Raw genomic sequence first — 23,871 nt, 5'->3', positions numbered from 1 at the left:
AAATGTTAAGTTCTTGCATACTCCCATTCATTGACCTCATTTACTTTACTGAAGTATTTTCCTCATCTTCACTTTTTAATAAGTATTTATTCGTTAATGGTTTATCAATAGAAACCTGGTCCTAGTGCATCAACATTTAGCTTCAGGGACATAACTCAAAACTGCCAGTCAGGGGGAAAAAAGTACAAAAACCTACTAGTCAGAAAGAAGACTCTGTAGGGATGGAAACCAACTTTGCATTTTTTTGTATCTCCATGTTGCTAGTGCAAAGTGGGGTGTTCCTTAAATATTTGACTCATAATCAGCTGTCAGCAAATTGCTATGTATCTTTTAGAAATTATAGCTCATTTTTTTCTGAGCACCTTTAAAGTCCAAAGCAGCATCATTAGGTGTGTAAATTAGAGAAACAAACTAGAAAACAGCCTCTTTGCACATTTCTTCCCAACTGTACAGTAAAGACCTTCTACTATCATTAGACCAAAATGAAGGTCTTCCTTAAAGGGTTGCCTCTGAGGCTGCTGGCTCCCTTATGTCGAGTCTCTTGAATTTTTCCTTTTCTTTCTTTCTTATTGTCATCATGTTGTCTAAGTAGCCCTTCATTACCTCTCCCATCCCTCTTGCTAAGGTGATGAGTGCCAAAAAGCGTTTGAATGGTAGGATGTTACATTATTTTGTTGCCAGAGTTTGTGCGGTGGCTCAAGCGTGGAAAAAAATTATTTCTGACAGAGTAAAGTTCTGCTATAATCATCTAGAAATTAGAATCCTTCAATTTTAGACTTGTCAAGATAGGACACGTTGATAACTCCTTAAAAAAAGATAAAAGAAGTATTGATCACAAAACAATATTTTCACCTGCTGTATATAATCATATACTTAGTAACTGGCAGTTAGAGAATTAAGAGGGTACATATTACTTATTAAGCAAAGAAATAGTGGGAAATTATTGAGTGTCTTCTATATTACTGAAATCAGAATCCTCTTAGTTTATTTTGAAACTTTTTTCTAAGTCTGTTTATATTTGAATTCCTTTTGAATGCTCTCTTAAGTAATATTTAGTAACATAAATCCTTTTTTTTTGACTGCCTACTATTAAAGCTTTTTACCTATTAGCATTTAATCCAGTACTAATTCAACGAGTATTTATTGATTCCCTATGTAAACAGTACTGATTAGATTATGATTAAAGCATAATAAACTTGTCTCTTCTTCCACGGGCATTGAGTCATTGGCAGTTCAGTCATTTACTCTGGTTGTTAAGTAGGTCATCAGCAGTGCAAACGCAGAATACACTGAGCTGGATCTCAAAGGTGTGCATCTGCATTTATGACTAAGATTTAAGATGTAAACAATCACATCAATTTTGTCTATACCTCTGTGTTCCACTGCCCTGCCTCTCTGAGAAAGTAATGTAAAAAAATGTAAACATAAAAAAAGTAAATGTCACTTGAGTGTATTTATACTCTGCATTTATATTGCTTCATATTTCATAAAATCTTTCCAATTCCCCCAAAGATTAGCATAGTTCTCATAGCTTACCTTAGTGTCCCCACCCCGGAGTTTCGGAGTAGATCTGGGATAGAACCTTAGAATCTGCATCCTAACAGGCTCCCGGGTCTTGCCTGGTGCTTATGCTGATGCTGATGCTTCAGGTCTCAGAACCACTCTTACATCTAAGTTCTTGAAGATAAGGATTATCTTTGAAATCTCCCACTGCAGCTTTGTAGAACTGTATATGTGGAAATGTCTGCCAAATAACACACACTTACTGTTTTGTTTTGTTTTGTTTTGTTTTTCCTTTGAGGACCAAGTTCCATTCACTGTCTTACCATGTCCTTAAGTCCTTACTAGATTGGTTTCACCCACCTAAAGACCTTTGAAGAGAAAGGGGAGCTTTTTTTTTTTACTTTGTTCTACATGCTTTAGAACCTCCCCAGACTCCATTTTTGTATGTTGGGAAAGGGATTGCCTCTCCAAGGGTCACTTCTGATCCTGCCCCCCATATCAGTTAGCCCAGGGATCAGGACCAGCTTGGAATATACCTGAACTATCCTTTTAAGTAGTTAATACAAGGTTAGGGTTTAGGGGCCATGGGCCAAACAGTACTAATGACTAATCTTATTAATTTACTAAACTTGAGCATGTAAGAGATGAGATGTCAAAAATATGCATTAATGGGACTGGTCCTGGGAGCAGGTGAAGATATTCTGTCTGTCACCCTCATTTTTGTCCATTTTAGTCATGTTCTCAAAATTGCCATTCACTTCTTCCATTATCTCTTCTCTTTTAGATATACCACTCTTCAGTGTTTCTTGTTTTATTCTTTTTTTATTATTATTATTTTTATTAACATATAATGTATTATTTGCCCCAGGGGTACAGGTCTGTGAAACGTCAGGCTTACACACTTCATAGCACTCACCATAACACTCTTGTTTTATTCTTGGGTTTCTTTATCCCTAGTTTTACAGCAGCAGCCCTTCTGTTTTTTTTTTCCCCCCCTTTTCAGTGACTATAAAAAGGCCCTATTTTAAAAGGTACCATCAAAACCTCAAAAAACAGAATAGCTGCTAATAACATTATGCCCTACTTTTATACACACCACTAGGCTTTTAAATACCCTTTCCTGCATTAGTCTTTGTGTTGAACTTAGTGTATTATGCATGTAAAAACTGGAAATACATTCTTCTTACAATTATTTACTTTTTTTTTTCCTAAGGAAGAAGAAACAGACAATGAAGAAAACTTTATTGATCTCAATGTCTTAAAGGCCCAGACGTATCGTTTGGTAAGTAACATGGGATACACACAAGACCAACAAGCAATCAGTACACTTGTTCTGCTGGAAATTAAAACAAGTAGAAACCATGTTTGCCATTGTTTTGTGTGTCATGTGAAAAGTAGCTCTCAAAAAATTCTTTTCATATATATAAAATGTTATAATTGTAACAAATACAAAACTCCAGAGGGGCAAGTGGGGCAGCCTCCTGTCTGCACCATGAAAAACCAACACAGTGTTTCTCACATAAGCTGAAAATAATTTGTCATTTTTTATTATAGAAAGACATTATCTGATTTCAAGTTATTTTCCATTATAAGTGGCTAGTATTGAATGGTCTCGATTATAAGAAAATATTTAATAGGTAATTATTTGAAATAAAGTATATTATTTTAAGACTGGTGTATGGATAGGAGTCAGACGTGCTTTAAGTCAATGTTTGTTCTGTTTTAATTAGGAAATAAATATGGTCTATAAATGAGAACCCACTCAATGAAATATTTGAAAGTATGTATGGGATTTTTGTATTTTCCTATTTGTATATTTCAATAAAGTGATACCTATTGCTTGTCCAAAAAGGTATGTATAGAATATAATAGTCTCATTTGCCCTTTATTTTTCTTGTCTAAATTCTGCAAACAAGTTTGGATATAGCTTTGGGCTCATATCATGAAGACTTTGGTGGCCATCCTATCCCAGGATGATCTCTTCATTTATCATTTACTGTTAGTCGGTATTATTTGTTATCGTTAATGATATATTTGTTGTTTTCTGCCCAACTTGCAATGCAATAAAACTTAACGAGTAACGTTGTAGCTAACTTGCCTAAATGTGTGAGTTAACTTCAATACATTTAATAGTTACTAGATGTCTGACCTTGGGCAGGTTTTCACAAATTCTTGTGCCTTATCTTCCTCATCTGTAAAATGAGGATAAAAATGTTTTCTTTTCATAAGTTTTTTAAAGATTAAAAGAGTTACTACATATAAGGCGTTTATAATGATGTCTGGCACATAGAAAGTGCTCAGTAAATGTTGGCAAAACCCGGAACCACATTGTCCCACATTCCCCTTCTCAAATCTGATCTGTATAAGCTCCTTGATTATAGGAGATAACTATCATTTTTTATATTCTCCATGGTGTAACACAGAAGTTGCCCAATAAATGAATGTATTTTTATTGCTTAATTGAAAATTGAGAGTATAATATAATCTGATACAGGATATCAGAATAATGTGTTAACATTTTAATCCAAACAAATAAACTCCAGTTGTAACAGTACATTTGCAAATCACTCTGTAGTTTTCAAAGTACGGTTGACCCTTGAACATGGATTTGAACTGCATAGATGCACTTAAACATGGACCTTTTTCCAATAAATACAGTACAATACTGGAAATGTATTTTCCTTATGATTTTTTTTCAGTAACATTTTCTTTTGTCTTTATTGTAAGGATACAATATATAATACATATAGCATGCAAAATATGTATTAATTAATGAGTAAATCTTCCAGTCAACAATAGGCTATTAGAATTTAAGTTTTTGGAGGGCACCTGGGTGGATCAGTCGGTTGAGCATCCGACTCTTGATTTTGGCTCAGGTCATGAGATCAGGCCCCACATTGGGCTCTGTGTTCAGTGAGGAGTCTTTTTGAGATTCTCTTTGTCCTTCTTCCTCTGCCCACCCCCAACTTGCACACGCACACTCACTCTTTCTGTAAAAAAAAAAAAAAAAAAAAGTTTGTTTTAATTTTAAAAAATAAAGAAGTTAAATTTGGGGGGAGTCAAAAGTTATATCCAGGTTTTCGGTTATTGGGATTCCACACCCCTAAATCCCACATTGCTCAAGGGTCAGTTGTACTTTAAAACACATCCTTTACTGACCTTGTGAAGAATTTGAGATGTTGTTATCTCCCTTTTACAGATACAAAAGCTGAAATTTATAACCTTGGGACAGTATACTCTTAAAAAACTTAATAAATCTACAATAGCTGAATTAAGTTTGCTCTAAACTTCCCTTTCCGTCATACGAGAGTTCAGCAGGGTAGGTAAGATTTGATTCCCACATTAAGGAAAGACACTGTGGTGCTAAGTATTCCTATATGTGTTGAAGATGACAACAAAGTTGTCCTAAAGTATAAGGAAATGAAACAAAAGAGATGAATATACAATTATTCTCAGAAGAAAATTGTCATTTGTGTTATTTATTCTTCCACTGATGGTGTAAATAGAGACCTCTAAAGGCAGCCTGGGATTCCCTCTGGACAATGTAGGGTGGGAATTGGGAAGGCCTTAAAGTAATTTAATTTGTTTCTACCACTACCACTACTCTTAAGTTCCTGTAGGTCCTGATTTCAATTTTTCACCTTAATTGAACTATGTAAGTTCTCCCCTACCTGTGCCTTTATAAATTATCTAGGTATTAGATTCTTTGGACAAAGATGATATAACAAAAACCCCTTTGAGCTAAGACTGTATATGGTTGCATTTTCATAAGAGGAAGAAGTCTGAACACCAGGTGTTTGTGGATGGTCAGCCATGAAGTACTAATGAGGTAGAAAACCCTTTCATATTTTAAAAAATCTGGCAGGCTTATGATGTTGCCCACTAAAGCCATCTGCCTGAGACAGCTGTATCTGACTCTAGCTTATGATGGCTTAGGCTGCTCTTTCCCCAAGACAGAACTGCTATATAGGTTAGTAACATAGATTTAAGATTTTATGTTTGATGCAGCAGGTGGACTCATGATGCAGAGGAAATATTATTTTAGGGAAGTTGCATGCAATGAGTTTTGCACTAGAACAAAAATGTTATGTTCTGTCTAGGAAATTGATATACGAAATGTGGATATGACTAGGCCACCCCAACCATTTATGGATGATAGCAATTCCTCTCTACCTGTGGTTTTGAAACAACAGATGCTTCTCCAATCATTCTCTATTCTCTCACCTTGCTTTATTTTTCTTTCCAGACCCTGGCAATGTATTCATTTCTATCTATTGCCTATCTCAATCACTAGAATGCACCATCCTCTAGAGTGGGAACTTTCTTCAGTACTTTTTCACCTGTGCCTGGCATGTAGAAAGTGCCCAGTATTGAATAATATGAATGAATACATGCTTGAATGAATGCTATTTTATATTTGTAATTTTATAGGCAAAGTATAGTTTAATCTTCAGAGAGAAAAGAATTGTTCAACAGTAATTATTACCTCTTCTATGTACCAAGTAAGATGATGCAGGGAGGAATCTACTTATATTCCCTCCTTTCATTAAATAAAGTGATGTCGAGACCCTAAAACGTGTGCTTGCTCTTAAGTTCCATGATAATGCAAGAAGATGAGCATACCCAGCATTTTCCTGAGATTTGTAGTAAATGGAGCGAGAGAGAAGGGGCATGGAAAAGACGTACTAATGATTACATTCTCTCGAAGTGGACAGTGAGACCAGAGTTTGGGGTCCAGGATGTTCATTGTGAAAGGAAGGGGGAAGAAGTTGGGCTGAGGGAGATGTCTAGCTGTGGTTCAGGCCTGACAAAGTTTTCAGCAACCTGCTGAAGAGGTCTGACGCCAGTGCTGCCCGCTTGGCTCAGTCACTGGAGACAGGCTGCCCTGGGGAGGACATACTGCCAGGTTGAGGTGGCCTCTCTGGGTGAGACAGCCTGAGGGAGCCAACAGCAGGAAGCTATCTGCTGACCACAATGCCGGCAGTGAGGCAGCACGCCTTTCTCTGGAAGGAGACCTGGTGGTCCATCTTCCTACCACAGTGGATTTGAATCCTCTAACTGCGAATTTGAAGAATTTGTAAAGAGCTACCAGGTGCCCACTGACTAAACTTTGGAGCGTTTGCCTACACAGAACCTGAGCAGTAATGTTTCATCAACACTGATAATGGCGTTCTAAGCAAATGTTTCCTCTAGTCAATATTGAATGCTTACATGGGTGAAATCAGTTTGCTTTGGAAGCAGTTGTTTTTCAGAACATTCATTTACTCTGAGGTTCAAAAGGTACATTTTAATGCCCTTTTATTGTGTGATTTCACCCTCTAATTCTCTTACTGCAATTACAGTTTTGCCAAATATTTTCAAGAAAATAATTTTTGCAGTTATTGAGGGATTGCTTTATCTTCTGAAATTTTATCTGTAGGTTAGTTATTTGAATTTTCATCAAGCTTTTCTTAGAAGGGGAAAAAAATGAGTAAATAGCAGTCTTCAAGTCTAGCCCACAAAATTCCACATTCTCTCATTCGCTCTCTGATTCCTAAATATTCTTGAAATCCAAAATTTAGCCAAAGACTCCTTGAGAACGGTCATGGAGGAAGACACTGGTGCTGTATTAAAGCTCTCACGGTTGGGCAGAACTCCTGATGGGTAGGGGTGCAGTAGAGTTTCAGAGATGTGAGGGGTGGGAGCAGGAAAGGAAGGTGCTGGCGGTGAGGTGTTAGGCAGGTGTTCGGGCCATTTCTAGTTCTATCTCGAGTATGTTAATTGGAAACTGCCTGCATGGTTGTGGCAGCTACACTGTAATTACAAGTGGTCTTTGTAGCTCCCCTCCATTCTGAAGCTTAGTAGAATCACAGCAGCAGTGTTGTGGCAGCATAACGCAGATGTGTCATTCTCCTCCCCCAGTGGAAAAAAGATGGGAGGGAAGCTGTGCGCTCTGAGTTCTATTTTTAAATGTCCATCACTTCATTTCAAAACATTTTTTTCCAAACATGCCATAGATACCATTCTTCTTGAGATGCTAAATTTGAGGTTTTAGAAACCAAATTCTGAGTTAGACAGCATAAAACCAACTATCTCAAAAGGTTTAAACACAATTGGTTTTTAATTACTTAGCAAAAAATACATTGTACCAAGAATGAGAGAATTTTTAGCTTAAAAAGCAAAAGCTGTGAGGAAGCAAAAATCTGGGCTTGGAAAAAAATGTCATCTCAGTTTTAGAGTGTCATTGTGGCAAGTCTGCAAGATTATAATCAAAAAAGGGAAGAAGATGGATCTACTTTGGCTAATATCTTAAATACTTTAAATTTCTTCATTTTACATCTGATTTACATTTCACTTCTTGACAAAACATCATTTCTGAGTAGGGCAGGGAAAAAAAAAGTACTGTTCTGCAATGTAGCTTGCCCCCTAGGTTATCACTGGTTCTGATTCCTGCTTGAGGAAAATGGTTTTCCTCTCCATTCCTAAAACATTTGTTCGCCCTCCTGTATTGTGACTGAGAAGTCTGTGGTTGGTATTTCACAGGAGAAACAATTAAAGCACCACATGTCTGAGTGTGCTGGAACGCATTATGACTGAGTAAATGCTTTTATTTCTCTGGTAACTAACCTGTACCACCCCATCAGTTTTACATCTGGAGGTGAATTGAAAATTTAGGTTAGAGGAAAAAACCTGTACTCTGCATTACTCAGAAGAAGCTCAAATGGCAGTTCTTGCTGGGCGTAAAAGAGGGTTTTGCTTGATCTTTAGTGAAGCTTTTGAATCCACACTTGGAACAGGAGAGATCCTTATTTCCGTCCTGGTTTTATTGTGAGCCTAAAAAGAAGTGTGAAGCAAGGACTTCTCAAGGTCCTTTCCAGATCTGAGTACATACCTTCGATGTCGACACCAGGGTGGAAAATAATCCTTGCATCATACTGGGACTGCGCATCACTAGACACTTAACCTTAGTGAATTAACCTGTGACTCTGCTTATTCTGTACGATGGTGACACAATTCTTCCCAGTGTTGTTTTGAGATTAATATAACCTAACTTGTGGACAGCACATAGCTTGACGCATTTCTTATTTTGTATAATTTTTTACCTTTCCTAGAGTTTGGAACTAAGAGACTGGAATGTTACCAACATTCTTATGTGCTATAGGAGAGTAAAAAAGCCCCAATCTCTCAATCTAAATAAGTTTCTAGATTGCCACAAGTATTTTTGAGTAAGAAGCTTATATAGGATATAAGTTATCAAGAAGGCTTGCATTTTTGTATAAATTAGGAAGTCTTGGTGATGTCATGTCTTTATTTTCATACTATGTCACATGGATTCTTATTGAATGCCCACTGGACTAAATCTGCTATCACATAAGGTCTCCCCTACAGAAATGACTAAGGGGAATTTGATGAGAACTAATACGATCTTTTTCAGGATTCATTTGAGAGCTGTCGTTTTATAAATGGATAGATTATATTTCCCCAATCAATGCCAAGAGCAGATATTTATTACATAACTCCATGTATTTTTTTTTTTTGGTCCTATAGAAACCTATATTCTTTAAATCCACCCAACCCCACCCATTCACCTCTAGCAGTGTTAGTCCTTGAATATTTGTCTAATGATTTGTTTTAATCCAGACATCTAGTTGGTCTCACTAAGACCTGCAGATGCTGCTTTTGAAAATATTTCTCGTATGTATCCCTTTAGCTATCTTTCAAGGTCATGTCCGCTTCATCTCCTGTCTGGATTATGTAACAATAATGGCCTAAATGGTCTTTGATCCTCCTCCTTCAATCCCACCCTCACCCTTTTGCACAATATTTTTCACTACTCTTTTATCTTTCTTACTGCCAAACGACTTTCAAAAGGTCATTCTGAGTTCAGTAACTTTTGATGGCTTTTCACTGCTTACAGGTCAATTTATGTAGATCATAAAACAATAATATTTTGGTCTGAATTTCCAGACTCTTGGCAGTTTGACAACTTGTCCATATAGCCAACCTTATTTTCTTCTGCTGGAATAACTTTATTCTAGATAAATGGATCCTCCCATGGGTTTTCAAACACCTTATGAGCATATCTGTTCTCATCTTTGTCTCCTATCTAAAATGTCTTCTCATCATCTCTCCACCTGAGTCTTAATAAGCCTTCAAAGTTCAGCTCAAATTCTGCCTTTTTAGTGACACCTTCCCAGCCACCCCAGCCCCATTCAGTTCTATGACCCACAAATCTATAACCCATAAGTCTTCATAAAACATGATTAGAATGTTCTTTCATGAGGATTTTTAACATTTTATTAAGTGTCCCTGGTATTGAATAATACCTGGCATATAGTAGGTGCTAAATAAAGATTTCTTGGATAAATAAAGTCATTTTTACCTTGCTTGTAACTCTTCTGACTTCCCTTCTGGCTTAGAGGACAAAATTCATATTCCTCACCTTAGCTTCTGAGGTCTTTCACAAAGTACTTAACTCTTTTTTTGCTCCTCAGTATTTGCCTTTCCAAGCCCCTAGTCATTCTTGATATGATCTTCACAAGCCATGTGCATTTCTATTTCAGTATCTTGGCTTATGGTGCTTTCCTGACTATAAACACTTGGCTAGTCTCTTTTCTGCCTATTAGCATTCCATACATCCTTATAAGGTTAAACTTAGATCTCACCATCTCCATTAAAACACACTTCTCTCTCTCATTCAAATTCCTAAAGCATTTACACCCATACCAGCTAGTTTCTGGAAGTTTATCAAATTTATTACTATTACCTGCTTTTACTGAAAATATTTTATTCTTTTTTAAAGTGAAATATACTCCTTATTTTTTTAAACAAAGGTGCAAAAAAGTACAAAGAAAAATCTGAAAACATCCCCAAATCTCAGCACTATACTAGAAACACTGTATCACTTTATACATAATTTCCCTGAGGTTATGTAAGATGCTAACGTTTGGTGAATCTGGATGAGGGCATATGGGAATTCTTTGTACTATTTGTGTAATTTTTTTTGTAAGTCTGAAAAAAATATACTGACACAGAAACAAATTGATGAAGTACAGAGTTCATAAAATAATCCAAATATATTGTAGTATTAATAATGTAGGAAGCAATGCAAATAAGTGGAGAAAACTGGACTGTTCAATTAAAGGGTGATGGAATAACAGGCTGTCCATCTGGAAAAAAAGATAGGCTCTTCCCTCATATTGTATACCCAAATAAACCCCACATGGATCAACAAATTAGAAAATGATGAGGTACAAAAACAAAAACATGAGTGACAAGGGTTATACACACAGGTTGAATTTGGTATGATAAAGCCTGGCAGGAAAACTAAAAAACACAAAAGAAAAGCACTGATAAATCTGAATGCATAAAAATTAAAGTCTATATACGAAATGATGGGATGGGGAACACCATAAAGTTAAAAAGACAAGTGATAAACTGGGGGAATGTAGTTGTAACTATATAACAAAGGATTGATGGGCATTTGTTAAGGTATCTAAGAGCTTGTGTTCTAGAGTAACATCGCCTGGACCCTGAACTCTGCTAATGATGTGACATAGGGAAAATTAGGTAATTGCTCTATACCTCACTTTTCTCATTTGCAAAATGGGAATAAGTCTCCTTTGATTCATGGTGCTATTATGGGCATTTAACAGGCGAAAGAATCTAGTACCATGCTTGGCATATAATAATAGTAAATGTAACTGTGAAAATATATTGTGGTTTACTTTGTGCCAGGCACTGTGCAAGCCTTTTAAAATACATCACATAATTCAATCCTCACCACAACCCTTCCACTGAGGAGAGTACCATGATCCCTATCTTACAGATGGCAACCCTGAGATTTAGAGAGATGTGCAACTTGACCAACGACTAATAAGTGATAGAGGTAAGATTTGCAGAGATGGGATTCCAGACCCATCCTCTTGACATTTTACACCACAGTGGCAGTTCTCAAGACAGTTTAGTTCCCTTTTCCTTGAGTCTTGGGACTATGTAATATTGACAGTTAATAGGGTTTTCATGTTCTTCTCAGTACGTATATAAATTGAGCTCTTCAAATGTATTTTGGCACTGGTGTATCCATAACGTTGCCATCTCAGAGAAAAGAAGCCTTGTAGAAGTTCATTCCATAAAGAATTAAACTTCCTTTGGCATACTCTGTAACACCAACTATAGTGTCTATGGCAGTTTTTCCATACATACTTCTTGGGGTGCTTTCTTTTGGTTTTTATCTTGAGAAAATTAAAAATCAGGGATGGTTTTACCTTTGCACTTACTGTACATTAAAATAGCTGAAATAGTGGCAAAGACAGGTATTTGAGATATTAAACAGAAATAATTACTAGAAGTTGAGTTCTCATTCAAAAATAATTTCAGAATTCTTATTAGAAAATCAAATTAATTTTGTGTTTAGGGAGCTTTTTAACTTTTTTGATTTGTGAGCATAATTTATTTAAATCTTAGGCCATATTATAACAATAAAATTTCTTTTGATAGTCTTAAAATTGAATTGAAAACTTTTATGAACTTCATATATTTAAAGACAGAGGCTATCATCTATCTATTTCTTTTGATGGATTATAGCCAGGGTTTAATTTAGTTTTTCAGAACAAATCCGAAAATACTTTTTGTATGGTATTAAACATTTTTCTTCATAGTAATATAGTGTTAAATCATTTAAAACCTAATTTGAAAAGAAAATAGTGAATCAGACTCATGATTTATGCTTCTTTAATCATGAAGAAGAACTGACTTGTAGGGACATGAAAGGTTTTAACTCTGTGCCTTCAATGTTATTTGTTAAAATCACTGGATTTCAGGGGAACACTTTTCTTGATTGAAATACCTTATTTATCCCTCTAACTTTTTATTGATCAATGATAAAGAAAGAAGGACATTAGATACCCTTAGGAGAAACCCTGTTTAATAAATAGTAATGCCAGGGGCACCTCAGTGGCTCAGTTAGTTTAGCACCTGACTCTTGAGTTTGGCTCAGGTCATGATCTCAGGGTCCTGGGATTGAACCCTGAGTTGGGCTCCTTGCTCAGTGCAGAGTCTGCTTGAATTCTCTCCCTCCCTTTCCCTCTACCCTCCCCCTCCCATACGCACTCTCTCTCTCAAATAAATAAATCTTAAAAAAAAAAAAATATATATATATATATATATTTATATATATATTTATATATATATTTATAATATATATATATATTTAGTACTTAGCTTGTTGACCACCTATTCTATTTCCTCTGTGGAACAAAGCATCAAATTAGGAAGATTTGAACAACTGAACAACCAAAATAAGTATAACCACTACCATTACAAAAATATCTATGAAGGGACACCTGGGCGGCTCGGTCTATTGAGCATCGGGCTCTTTTAGGGTCAGATCTTGATCTCAGGGTGGTGAGATGGAGCCCCAGGGTAGGGTTCCATACTCAGTGTGGAGTCTGTTTGTCCCTCTCCCTCCTCCTCTGCCCCTCCTCTGCCCCCACTTACACGTGTGCATGCTGTCTCTCTCTCTCTCTCAAATAAACAAATAAAATCTTAAAAAAAAAATCTGTGAAGTCCCACCCTCATCACCACCACCACCACTCTCACCAGCTCTCACATATTTCCCCTGTATTCTCACTTTGCCTAAATTCTCACAAGTTTGGATATTAGATTTCTAAGCTCACAGAAGTTTAGGAGGAAGAAGAGGTGCTACAGAAAATCAAGCAGACAACCAGAGGTGATCAGTGGCATCTGATACAGAGGGGCTACTGGAAAACTTTAAAAGCAAACATAAGAACAAAACTTATAACTATCTGGGAACTTTTAATGCAGTCATACCCAGTTTTCTCAGTCCTGAGAGCCCCATTGTATTACAGAATTAGTATAATAAGAGACATCATAAAAGATTTAATTATGGTTAGTAAATGTCAGCATTTACCAGTATCCAGTCTGACAGTGATATCTCATTCTTGCAAAAGGCCTTGGTAACTGAAGATTCAAGAGCCTCTGCTTGCTCTTGCTTCATTAGTTCAATTATCTCCCATTTTCACCAGGAAGTCTGTGAATCCAGTTTCTGCCCAGGCCCCCACAATCTAGGTTATCTTGGCCAGGCTCCCATTTGACTTAAGATCTCTCTGTAACTTCTGATGCAGGATCCCCATTTCTAAGGAAACATCTCATGGATGCCTGAGCCTTGAGCTTCACTCTTGGGTCTGCCCACGCAGCCATATATTTTCCCTTTACTAAACAAGGTGTTTCCCTTTACTAAACAAGGTGTTTCTCTGTCAATGAGGGTAAGTACTATAGTGTATCCATGATTAGTCAAATTTTAGAAACTCTACTTCATCCTACTTCTAGCTTTCTTCCTTCTTCATTCCCAATGGAGTACCTTAACCAGAGCTAAATGCCCAACCTGATTTGGACCCTTGGGATCAAAAGATCCTATAGCACTAGATTTTTGTTATTATAGCAAAACTGAAATGAATGGGTAAGTATAAGAAGTCATAATTAACAATGCTTTGTTCAGTAATATTTAGTTCCCTTTCCCTTATGGAGTTTTCCAATAGTGAGTATGTACTACATACTAGAAATAGTTTCATTCCAAAGAGTTTTTTTTTTTAATTCTTTGCTTAAGATGGTAATTCATCAGGTCTACCAAAAATGTGGTCAGTGCTTCTACTGTATCACTTGTAACAGTTTTCTATATTAATATGAATTAATATTAATATTTGTTAATGGTAGTTGTTTTTTGATTGACTTTTTTCACTTAGCATAATACCCTCTAGTTCCATCTACATCATTGCAAATGGCAAGACTTCATTTTTTCAGAGCTGAGTAGTATTCTATTTTATACACACACACACACACCCCACATCTTCCTTATCCATTCAGTTATCAGATGATTTCACTCATATGTGGGATTTAAGAAACGAAACAGAAGGTCATAGGGAAGGGAGGAAAAAACAAAACAAGATGAAATCGGAGAGGGGTACCATAAAGACTCTTAATCATAGGAAACGTAGGTTGCTGGAGAAAGGGGGTAACTGGGTGATGGACATTAAAGAGGGCATGTGAGGGGCACCTGGGTGGCTCAGTGGTTAAGCCTCTGCCTTCAGCTCGGGTCGTGATCTCAGGGTCCTGGGATCGAGTCCCGCATCGGGCTCTCTGCTCTGCGGGGAGCCTGCTTCCTCCTCTCTCTCTCTCTCTGCTTGCCTGTCTGCCCACTTGTGATCTCTCTCTGTCAGATAAATAAAAATCTTTAAAAAAAAAAAAAAAAAGAGGGCACGTGATGTAATGAGCACTGGATGTTATATAAGATTGATGAATCATTGAACTCTACCTCTAAAACTAATAATACACTATATGTTAATTAATTGAATTTAAATTTTATAAAAAATATACTTGTTAATGGGCCAGTCTCTCCCTGTTAATATCAAATCCATTAGTTCCCCTACTGGTAGTCATGGCCTACCTGGAGTCCCCAGTGTTAATTAAGAGGTGAAGGTATTTTTGAAGGTCTATCAGATTTTGTACTGCATCTAAACTAGTGTGACAGAATACCTTCGCACCACCATATAGGCTACCCAACAGCTCAGAAGCTGCAAAGGGCTTTATTTACCCTCCCTTGTTGATATGTGAGGCCTGCCCTTATTCTACCACTATAACCATAAGACTAGATACATCCAATTTTATAAATATACATACATACATACATTTATACACACACAAAAACATTCAATTTTATGTGTTTATATATATAAACACATATACAGAATATACTATTTCTTCAGATGCTTAACCATCCCATTAATATTACCTGGAAATAGGGAGATTACTTCCTGGAACAGGATTCTGAGCAGACTTTTAACATTGTGTGTTTGATCCTTGAACTGGCTTTTGTGGTATGCCCCACTATTTGAGCCCAGGTTTATGTTAATAGGATCATTTAGACTATCTTCAGTTCTTCCATTGACCGTTTTAAGGTCAGTTTTCATATTTTTTTTCCCCTTGGGTCCATTTATTACCTCCATAAACTAGCCTGAGTCTCCTCCTAATAGGCTTATTTGCAGGCAGGGATTAAATGCTTTTATCTTCCCACACCAAACACAGTGCCTGGATTCTTACCTTGTGTGTTGTAGAAGCTTTACAAATGGCTTACTGGTAAATTAATTAATTATAAATGAGACTTCTGGATAGCTTGTGTCTTATTGAGCTTCTAATTGTTTCTTCAATTTCTTCAGCAGCATTAGCTAGAAAACACAATTTCCCAGGAGTTATGCTTTATCTTAGTTAATGTTGTTTCAGAGAGGGACTGGGACTTTGTCAGGCTGATATAAAATTTTGATTAAATGGAAACAGCAGTTTATTTCTCTTTTACTAATATCTCCACATAAAATACCATTTGTTAAATGGACATACAATTGGGAAGGAAAGGTTTTCTCAAGGTATTATAACCAGGACATGATATAGTTTTAAAGTGATTTCTACTTCAAATGTAGGGCTCGCTCAGTTAATGTCTCCATTTATTAGGCATTGGGAAATTTTGACTGAGGAACGAGGTTAGGAAATAGATGTGCAAACATGGAAACAGAAAGAGACCGTATAGTTTGAATAAGTTATTCCTGCTCTACCAAGCCTAATGTTCTCTTTTTGCCCTTCCTCATTTAGTAACTAGGCCATTTCCCCCCAGTATATTAACTGTGGCCTAGGAGTGAGTGAAGACATTTCAGCTGGTATATTAAATCACTTTAGGACATTGGGAGTCGGAATTTGCAAATCATTGCTTAAGGGAACCAAATAAGAACTTAAGAAAAGTTCCTACTTACTAAAGGGCCAATGTAAACCAAAGAGCAGCTTATGCTCTGGGATGTCTTAATTCAGTTTTTGAGCTCCGTGTATCTTAGTAACTCTTAGATTCTGAGTCTGATTCAGAGAGGGCCACTGCTAACCCATTTGCCTTTAGGAAAATTAGAAAAATGTGCCCTTCCTTGAGGAAAATCTTTGAGGATGAACAGTCCTATGACTCGAGGTCTGAAGAAAGTGGGACTAGGGATGAGTACCCTCTCTAGCCTTGTTTGGTGATTCTGGACTCCACCCTCCTGTAGGGAAAGGAAAAAGAAGGAATGGGAATGAGAGAATGGAGTTGAGACTTGGCTCTGGGATTTAATCAGCAGTACCAACTTCAGTTCACTGAAATGGTGGTTCCATAAACGAAACTTATTTGTAAATCGGGGACCAGAACATCTACATTCTATTGAGATTCACAAAATTGCTGCTGGTTGGACATGCCCCTTTGTCTCAGTGGCATGACACAAAACTTTCCTCACAGCTTTAGGTTTCAACTGGGAGACTCAGTCCCACTTCTCCGCTGTAGCATTTGTCTCATAAAACTTCACACATGTCTACTTTGTGAATACTGTCCCCTCACCACCGCCCCCGCCCTGCTTTGGTGTTCTTGGGCTACCCTGATTCACTTTATGATGTATGTAGGGTTCTGTTAGTACTCAAAATAATACAGTATTTCTATATTAAAGTGAGCACCTTAATGTTTAACCCAGAATCTTGAGCATTTTTCACTTAGAGTTTCCGTATTTTACTTACATTAATTAATACTTCTATTTTTATACTTCTGGTTTTTAAAGTAGAATGTATCTGAATAAATTCAGACTATGTACTGTAAAATGGAAAGGCATGTATTAGTTATCCATCCTCTAATTGTGTGGTTAGAACTATAGAGCCCCCTGAATTTCTGAACAAAAAGCAACATATGCTCCTTTTAGGGCTCTGAGTCTGTTCAGGTCTTGCTAATATGAACTAGGAGGTAGGAGAGAGAGGCTTTCTGATGCCAGCAGTGCTATAGGGACTCAGTCAGGAGTTTAAAGCCCCTAAAGACCTCAATCTCCCTCCAAAATACAAATCCCCATATAAGGTTATTCTTTATACTTAGCATTAGACTGGATTGGAAAGACTAGTCTGATGAGCTTTTGTTTAAGAAATGTCTTTTAGTGACATAAATTCACACTGAGAATGAAATTTCACCATGAGCTTATTTATATAATCTTTTATTTTTAAGTTTTGTATTATGGAGAATTTCAAACATAAACAGAAATGGAGAGAACAAGATAATGAACTCTTATGTAACATTACCCAGGTTCAGCAGGTAATAGTTTGTCAACCATGTTTCCTCCAGAGGCCCCCCTCTTTTTCCTTAGCCTTGTAGCATCTTGAATTTCAGACATCATGTCCATTTACCTGTAAATATTTCAGCATTTGTCTCAAATTTATAAGGCCTTGTTTTAAAATGTAACCATTGACATTATAAATACCTCTAACATTAGTCATGATTCCTTTTATCATCTAATGCTCTTCCACATTCCAGTTTCCCTGATTATCTCAAGGACATCTTCTTACGGATTGTTCAAACTAGAATCATGTACATATGTATTTGGCTATTTATGTCTCTCAGGTCTCTTTTTTTTTTCTATATTAATACATTTTTATATGCTTTCCCTCCATTTTCTATCAAGGAAGCCTAAAGGAAAAATTGTTACCAAAATTAATGTGATAGGTTTTATCTTTAAGTCATTAATTTGTATATTCTTTATAGTTTCAGATCCATATATACTTAATGCCCAAATGTGAAAGGCTGAGAAAATGAAAAAAGGGTGGGGTTCTTTTGTTATTGAAAAAACAAGCATGAATTGATTTTATTACCCAACAGCAGAAACCAGATGCAGAAATGTGGCCCCAGCCCTATTTAAGTTCAAATACGTCTGTATTAAATCACGGTTTAAAGCTATGTAATTTGTAAGTAATGTCCCCTTGGCTTCTGGGATCTTATCTTTTTTGTCTTTCAGATTTGTGGTTTGTATTTCAGTATAGAAAATTCAAACTGAGACAATATTTTCCTACCAAGTGTGTGAATGTTTGTACTCCTTTACTGTTATCAATTAACATAACTAAATGGCTTGTTCATTTGATAGTATTCCCATTGAGTTCACAGTGATATCTCAAAAGCATTGTTGTTGTTTTTGTGAAAATGGTTGAATCATGTATTTGCTTCTTTTTAAAAATGCTAATTTTGCTATTCTACCAGGTTTGTGCTTTGTTTTCTTTCAACATGGCTGGGAGGACCCATAAGAACTTCTTCTGCCACTGTAATTTTGACACTACCATGCTTGGTATAAATTGTGCAGTCCTGCTAAAATGCCTCAAAATTTTACTGTTTCTTTTTATAAGCTCTCAATCTTGTGATATCTTTCCTTTCTTAGGATATGAACGAGTCTGCCAAACAGGAAGATATTTTGGAATCCACAACAGATGCTGCAGAATGGAATCTCGAAGTGGAACGTGTACTACCACAACTGAAAGTCACGATTAGGACTGACAATAAGGTATAAGGGACAGAATTTGTAATTTTGTTCAAATAGAGCTTCATAAGGCAATTTCAGGGTCAGGGGTACTCCCAATTATATGAATGATTTAAGGTGGTAGGATTCAGCTTCCAGTGTTCTGACTTAGCAGAGATTTAGTAGATTGTTGCTGAATGAATCAATAGTGTCATATTAAAGAAGGAAAAAGAAAGCAATAGATCTGTAAAGTGGTTTGAAACACTTGTCATGTTTCCTTGGGATTGAGGGGCATTTTCTCAATACATTTTGATGTATTTTCATAGAACTCATATTTTGTTCAGGTGAATGGTGAACAAAATTGGAATTTTATGACTGTATACCAACTGTTTATAGTTAGAAAATGGTTTTGGAACCCTGCTGGATGGCAGAACAGAAGACATCCTTGAGGTTGCCTTACATAACCTATTCAGTACATATGATTAAAAATCAAGTAGTAAGCAAATAAGCAAAGCATTTGCATTAAGATTTGGGGATTGAGCCAGATGAACTGACCCATTTAATCAAGTTTCTGCTTCTTTCTAACCTACAATGTACAAGAACTTCAGAACAAACTAAGAGGTGACTAAACAATACCATTCTCATTAATACTAGAATAATGTCTGTAGAAGGGACTAGAGAGACCTGTAGGTAAAGAAACTAAAGGGTTTTTTATCCTAAGAGGCTGGAGAAAAGCACCAGAATTATGGAACTAGGTTCTAAGGAAGCTTGTTACTCTGAAAATATGGTCTACCATTTCTACCCCCAAAGATCACTGCTTTCAGAATGCCTTGGAAACAAATTCATTCTCAGAATGTTTGGATTTGAGCTTATAAAACTGTGTCCTAGAGAAGGTAAGAAGCAGTCTAGACTCCTAGGGCAGTGCTAGATTAGGATAAGGGCAGCAAAGGTCTTACTAGACTGAATAGCTGTGGAATAAACTTAAAGGTAAACAGGCAAATCCTGCAGCCTGTTTACCATGTAATTACCCAAACATTATGGACAGACATTATTTGGCTGCTTTAGGGGTGAATTTTTTGTTTGTGTATCTCTTATATATAAATACATGTTAATACAGAGTTCTTCACTGATTTGATCTCTGCTGGATGTCATAATTTGCAAAAACGTGATTTTTTGGGGGGGGAATGTAATTTTTAATTCTTTAATTTTACAAGAAGAAATCTAATAAATTTAAAAATCACTTTTATTGTTATTCTAGTTAGAATGACGTGTTAGAATAACCATGTAGTGAGGAACTCTCAGGTACATCTTAATCTCACAAAGAAGCAAGTTTAATTTATTTACTTTCAAGCTAAGTAAACTCTTGAAATCCGACATCTCATTTAGAGCCTAATAGGATCACACCAGAGTATTTTTTAAAGCATGGTCATTGATTTCTACATAATAGGAGTAACTGAATGAAGAAAGGATATAAATGCAACTTCTGACACATACAGTTTTACAAAACTAAGTACAGGTCAAATTCTACTAACAAACAAATATTACAGTAATCAGAATCCTGGGTTCTTAGAGAGTCAGTGATCTCCTGATTTGGGGAAAAATTAACTAGGTGAAAGTTGGCCTCTTACTCTTGTGCCATGTATTGCCATGTACCGGATATACTGTAACAAATTAATTTATATAGTCAAATTTTACAAGCAACATCCTGAAATGTCAGATGAAGTTTTGGGGGGTTTTCTTTATATGAATAGCATTTGAATTTAGGTTTTTGCGGTAAAATATACTGACATAAAGTAATATCTGAGTGCTTTTTCAGAATTCTTTTCTAGATCATTTGGTCTTTATGTCCAGTATTTCACAAATTCTTAAGTGTTTCAGAGGTATCAAATGGGAAGGACAGGTTTTGGGTCAATTCTTTATTCAGCTTTACTTAAGAAAAATAAAATTATACATTGATTTGAGAAAGTAAGGGGCTAGTGAATAAAGAGGTGTTTTTCATGCCTCAGAAATAAAAGTAATCTGGTCACAGATGAGGTTTCTCACGGGCTCACTATCCTCCATCAGAAGAGGTTGACTCCTGCGTCGTGGTATATCCCGTTCTTCTCAACTCCTGACACTACAAAACCAAATCCTCTCCTTTCTTCTTGGCCAAAACAGTTATCTTTCACTCAACACATGCTATTTAGGACATTTAGAGAATTCAACTTTGTGTTTGAGGGAAAATTAGTTTTTTTCAGATCAATGTGCTTTACTGATCACTGTTAGATTAATTTTTAAATAGCATAGAGATGTGGGAAATAAATAATAAAGGGCCTCCATTATTTAGACCCATTATAAAGTTCTTGAAAATGACCTTGTGTTAGGAGTAAGTAAGTTCCATATTTATTTAGCACTGGATCAAATGTTTGTTCTGCTTTCTTTTCTCACAGATTCAGTTTATTCCTTGTATGCTTCCTGGCAGGTAATCGCAAAAAAAAAAAAAAAAAAAAGAAAGAAAGAAAGAAAAGAAAAGTAAATCTACTTGTCTTTCTTTTTGCATATTGTAGTATGTATGCTATTATGAGATCCTCTCATATACCAGTATTTTATTTTATATTCCCCATAATGTTGTAATTAGGTTTTTATTGCTGGGCTAGCTTGTCCTTTTTTCCGGCACCACTTGTTACTGTTGACAGTTTTCAAAGAACGCAAACAAATTTTAATATTAGCTTAAACAAATTACAATTGGGAAAATACATATGTTGCCAAAAATACAAATAATATGTTCCACAGCTGAAAGTGAAGGACTTCTGTCATATGTTAGCTTGAATGGACCATATTAGCAGTTTCCTTTTTAGGGTTGGTTATAGAGAATGCTCCTGGTGATTACTTCTAGAGTGTTAAATATACCCAGCGACCAACTCAGCTCTGCCTTGACTTGGAATAATGTGTCTAAACACATAGTCAGAAGTTCTGCCAAGAAAGTCAATATATTCAGCCAAATCCTGGGTCATTCCATTCTAGTTAATGCCTCAGTTATGACCAAGGAAGTAAAGCTCTGGAGTCAATTCCTTAGAAGGGCAGTCTGAGGACAGCTAAATTAGAGTAGATAACAGTGCCACCTAATATAATCATCTGTGAGTATTTTTAGTACACTGTGACTGTATATCTTGCACTTTTTGTTCTTTCCCTCATTTTTTCTCTTTATATCTCTTTCCCTTTCTTCTTGTGTGTTTTTATGTCTTTTTTATTGTTTTTTGTTAGACCAGCAGTTGGTGCCCACAAGTGTTACATAAGTACTCTGGTGAAATTTAGAACTAAGAGCAAACATCTGTGATTATAATCAGAATAAACTTAAATCTATAACTGGTCAAGAATTCTCCTGATCTCTAAGTCTTTTTTTTTTTTTTTTTAAGATTTTTATTTATTTATTTGACCAAGAGGGAGATAGCACCCGCAAGCAGGGGGACCAGCAGGCAGAGGGAGAGGGAGACCTGGGCTCAATCCCAGACCCCAGGATCATGACCTGAGGCAAAGGCAGACGCTTAACGAACTGAGCCATCCAAGCTTCCTTCTCTGAGTCTTTTTAAAATACACTTCTGTTTTGGGGCGCCTGGCTGGCTCAGTGGGTTAAGCCTCTGCCTTCAGCTCAGGTCATGATCTCAGGGTCCTGGGATCGAGTCCTGCATCGGGCTCTCTGCTCACCGGGGAGCCTGTTTCCTCCTCTCTCTCTCTCTCTGCCTGCCTCTCTGCCTATTTGTGACCTCTCTCTGTCAAATAAAATAAAATCTTAAAAAAATAAAATAAAATACACTTCTGTTTTTAATTATAAAAATAATATGGAAGCAATTCAAGGGGAAGAGGGATGGGCAGTGTGCTATGAGTTAGAAGCTAGTGATCCCACATTTATTTTCACTATCAATTCTTGATTTATTGGGTCAGAGTTTCAGAAACTTAGTGGAACTGGGGTAGTCACAAAGATCAAAGGAAGGTAGAGCCTATCTTACACATCTTCCCTTGACACCCAGAATTCATATTTCTACCATTTATTAGATGTATGATCCAGAACAAATTACTAAACCTCTCTGTCCCTCCTTCTCCTAATCTGTAAAATGGGACTAAGTGTATTATTTATCTTACACAGTTGTTGTAAAGCACCAACAACAGTGTCTGAGACATAATTAATGCCTAATAAATAAATGTTAATTATTGTTAAATTATAGTATTGTTATTATAATATTATTGTGTTCTATCATGGCCCTCATATTCAGTGCCTATGTCAATATTCAGGAGAAATTTACAAAATTTCTGTACTAATACTTCCATCATTTAAAGGAATATTTTAAAATATCAGCCTTATAGTCTTACATGGGGATATAATCAGACTCATATAAGTAATCAGGCTCAAAGTATTCACTTTGATAAATCTATCCAGTTTTTTTCCTCTAGTAAACGTATATATAATATGGTAATAATAACTGATATTTACAAGTGTTTACTATGTGCCAAGTACAGTTCTTAACACTTCACATATATATTTACTCACTTCATCCTTTCCGCTGCCCTGTTACATACAGGTATATTTCACAGCAGGGAAAGAAACTGAAACACAGTGAAGTGAAGTAACTTGCTTTTGCCTAGTAAGTGACAGATATTTGAACTTACAACCCAGGCTCTTACCTATTCCATTAATGACAATATTGCATACTGGTTAAAAGCACAAATTCTGAATCCAGGTTGCTTGAGTACAAATCCTGGCTCTAATACTTACTAGCTGTTGGACCCTGTGGGCAAGTTTTAACCACTACGTCTCAGTCTCCTCATCTGTACGATGGAGTTCATTATAAAACCTACCTCAAAGAGTTATTAAAGGGATTAAATAAATTAGTGTAGCTTAAGCACTTAGAATGTTGCCAGAAGAATTACTTAATATATGTTAACCACTATTTCCGTGTGCTTTTCTGTGTATACAGTTGAGGTTACACCTCTGTTTTTAAAAACACAGAAGTATATCATGAGCAGTTCCACACATCCTTAAAACATACAAGCCATAACTTCAGCTGAGTGG

The 23,871-nt window shown here is 36.3% G+C and overlaps 1 protein-coding gene across 3 annotated transcripts in view; it reads left to right on the top strand.

The window, feature by feature from the left end:
* IFT57 (intraflagellar transport 57) overlaps window positions 1-23,871 on the top strand; it is a 54,004-nt gene that overhangs the window by 9,459 nt on the left and 20,674 nt on the right. For all 3 annotated transcript variants that reach the window (XR_007126403.1, XM_047723795.1, XM_047723783.1), the window contains 2 exons: window positions 2,717-2,785; window positions 18,747-18,869. Coding sequence is in view for 2 of the 3 variants with exons in the window: in XM_047723795.1 (XP_047579751.1) it covers window positions 2,717-2,785; window positions 18,747-18,869 (192 nt within the window). In the remaining variant the exon portion in view is untranslated. The remainder of the gene's footprint in view (window positions 1-2,716; window positions 2,786-18,746; window positions 18,870-23,871) is intronic.

This window comes from Lutra lutra, chromosome 1 (assembly GCF_902655055.1).
Source record: "Lutra lutra chromosome 1, mLutLut1.2, whole genome shotgun sequence".
NCBI classification, from domain to species: domain Eukaryota; kingdom Metazoa; phylum Chordata; class Mammalia; order Carnivora; family Mustelidae; genus Lutra; species Lutra lutra.
This window is presented reverse-complemented; position numbering and strand designations above follow the sequence as displayed.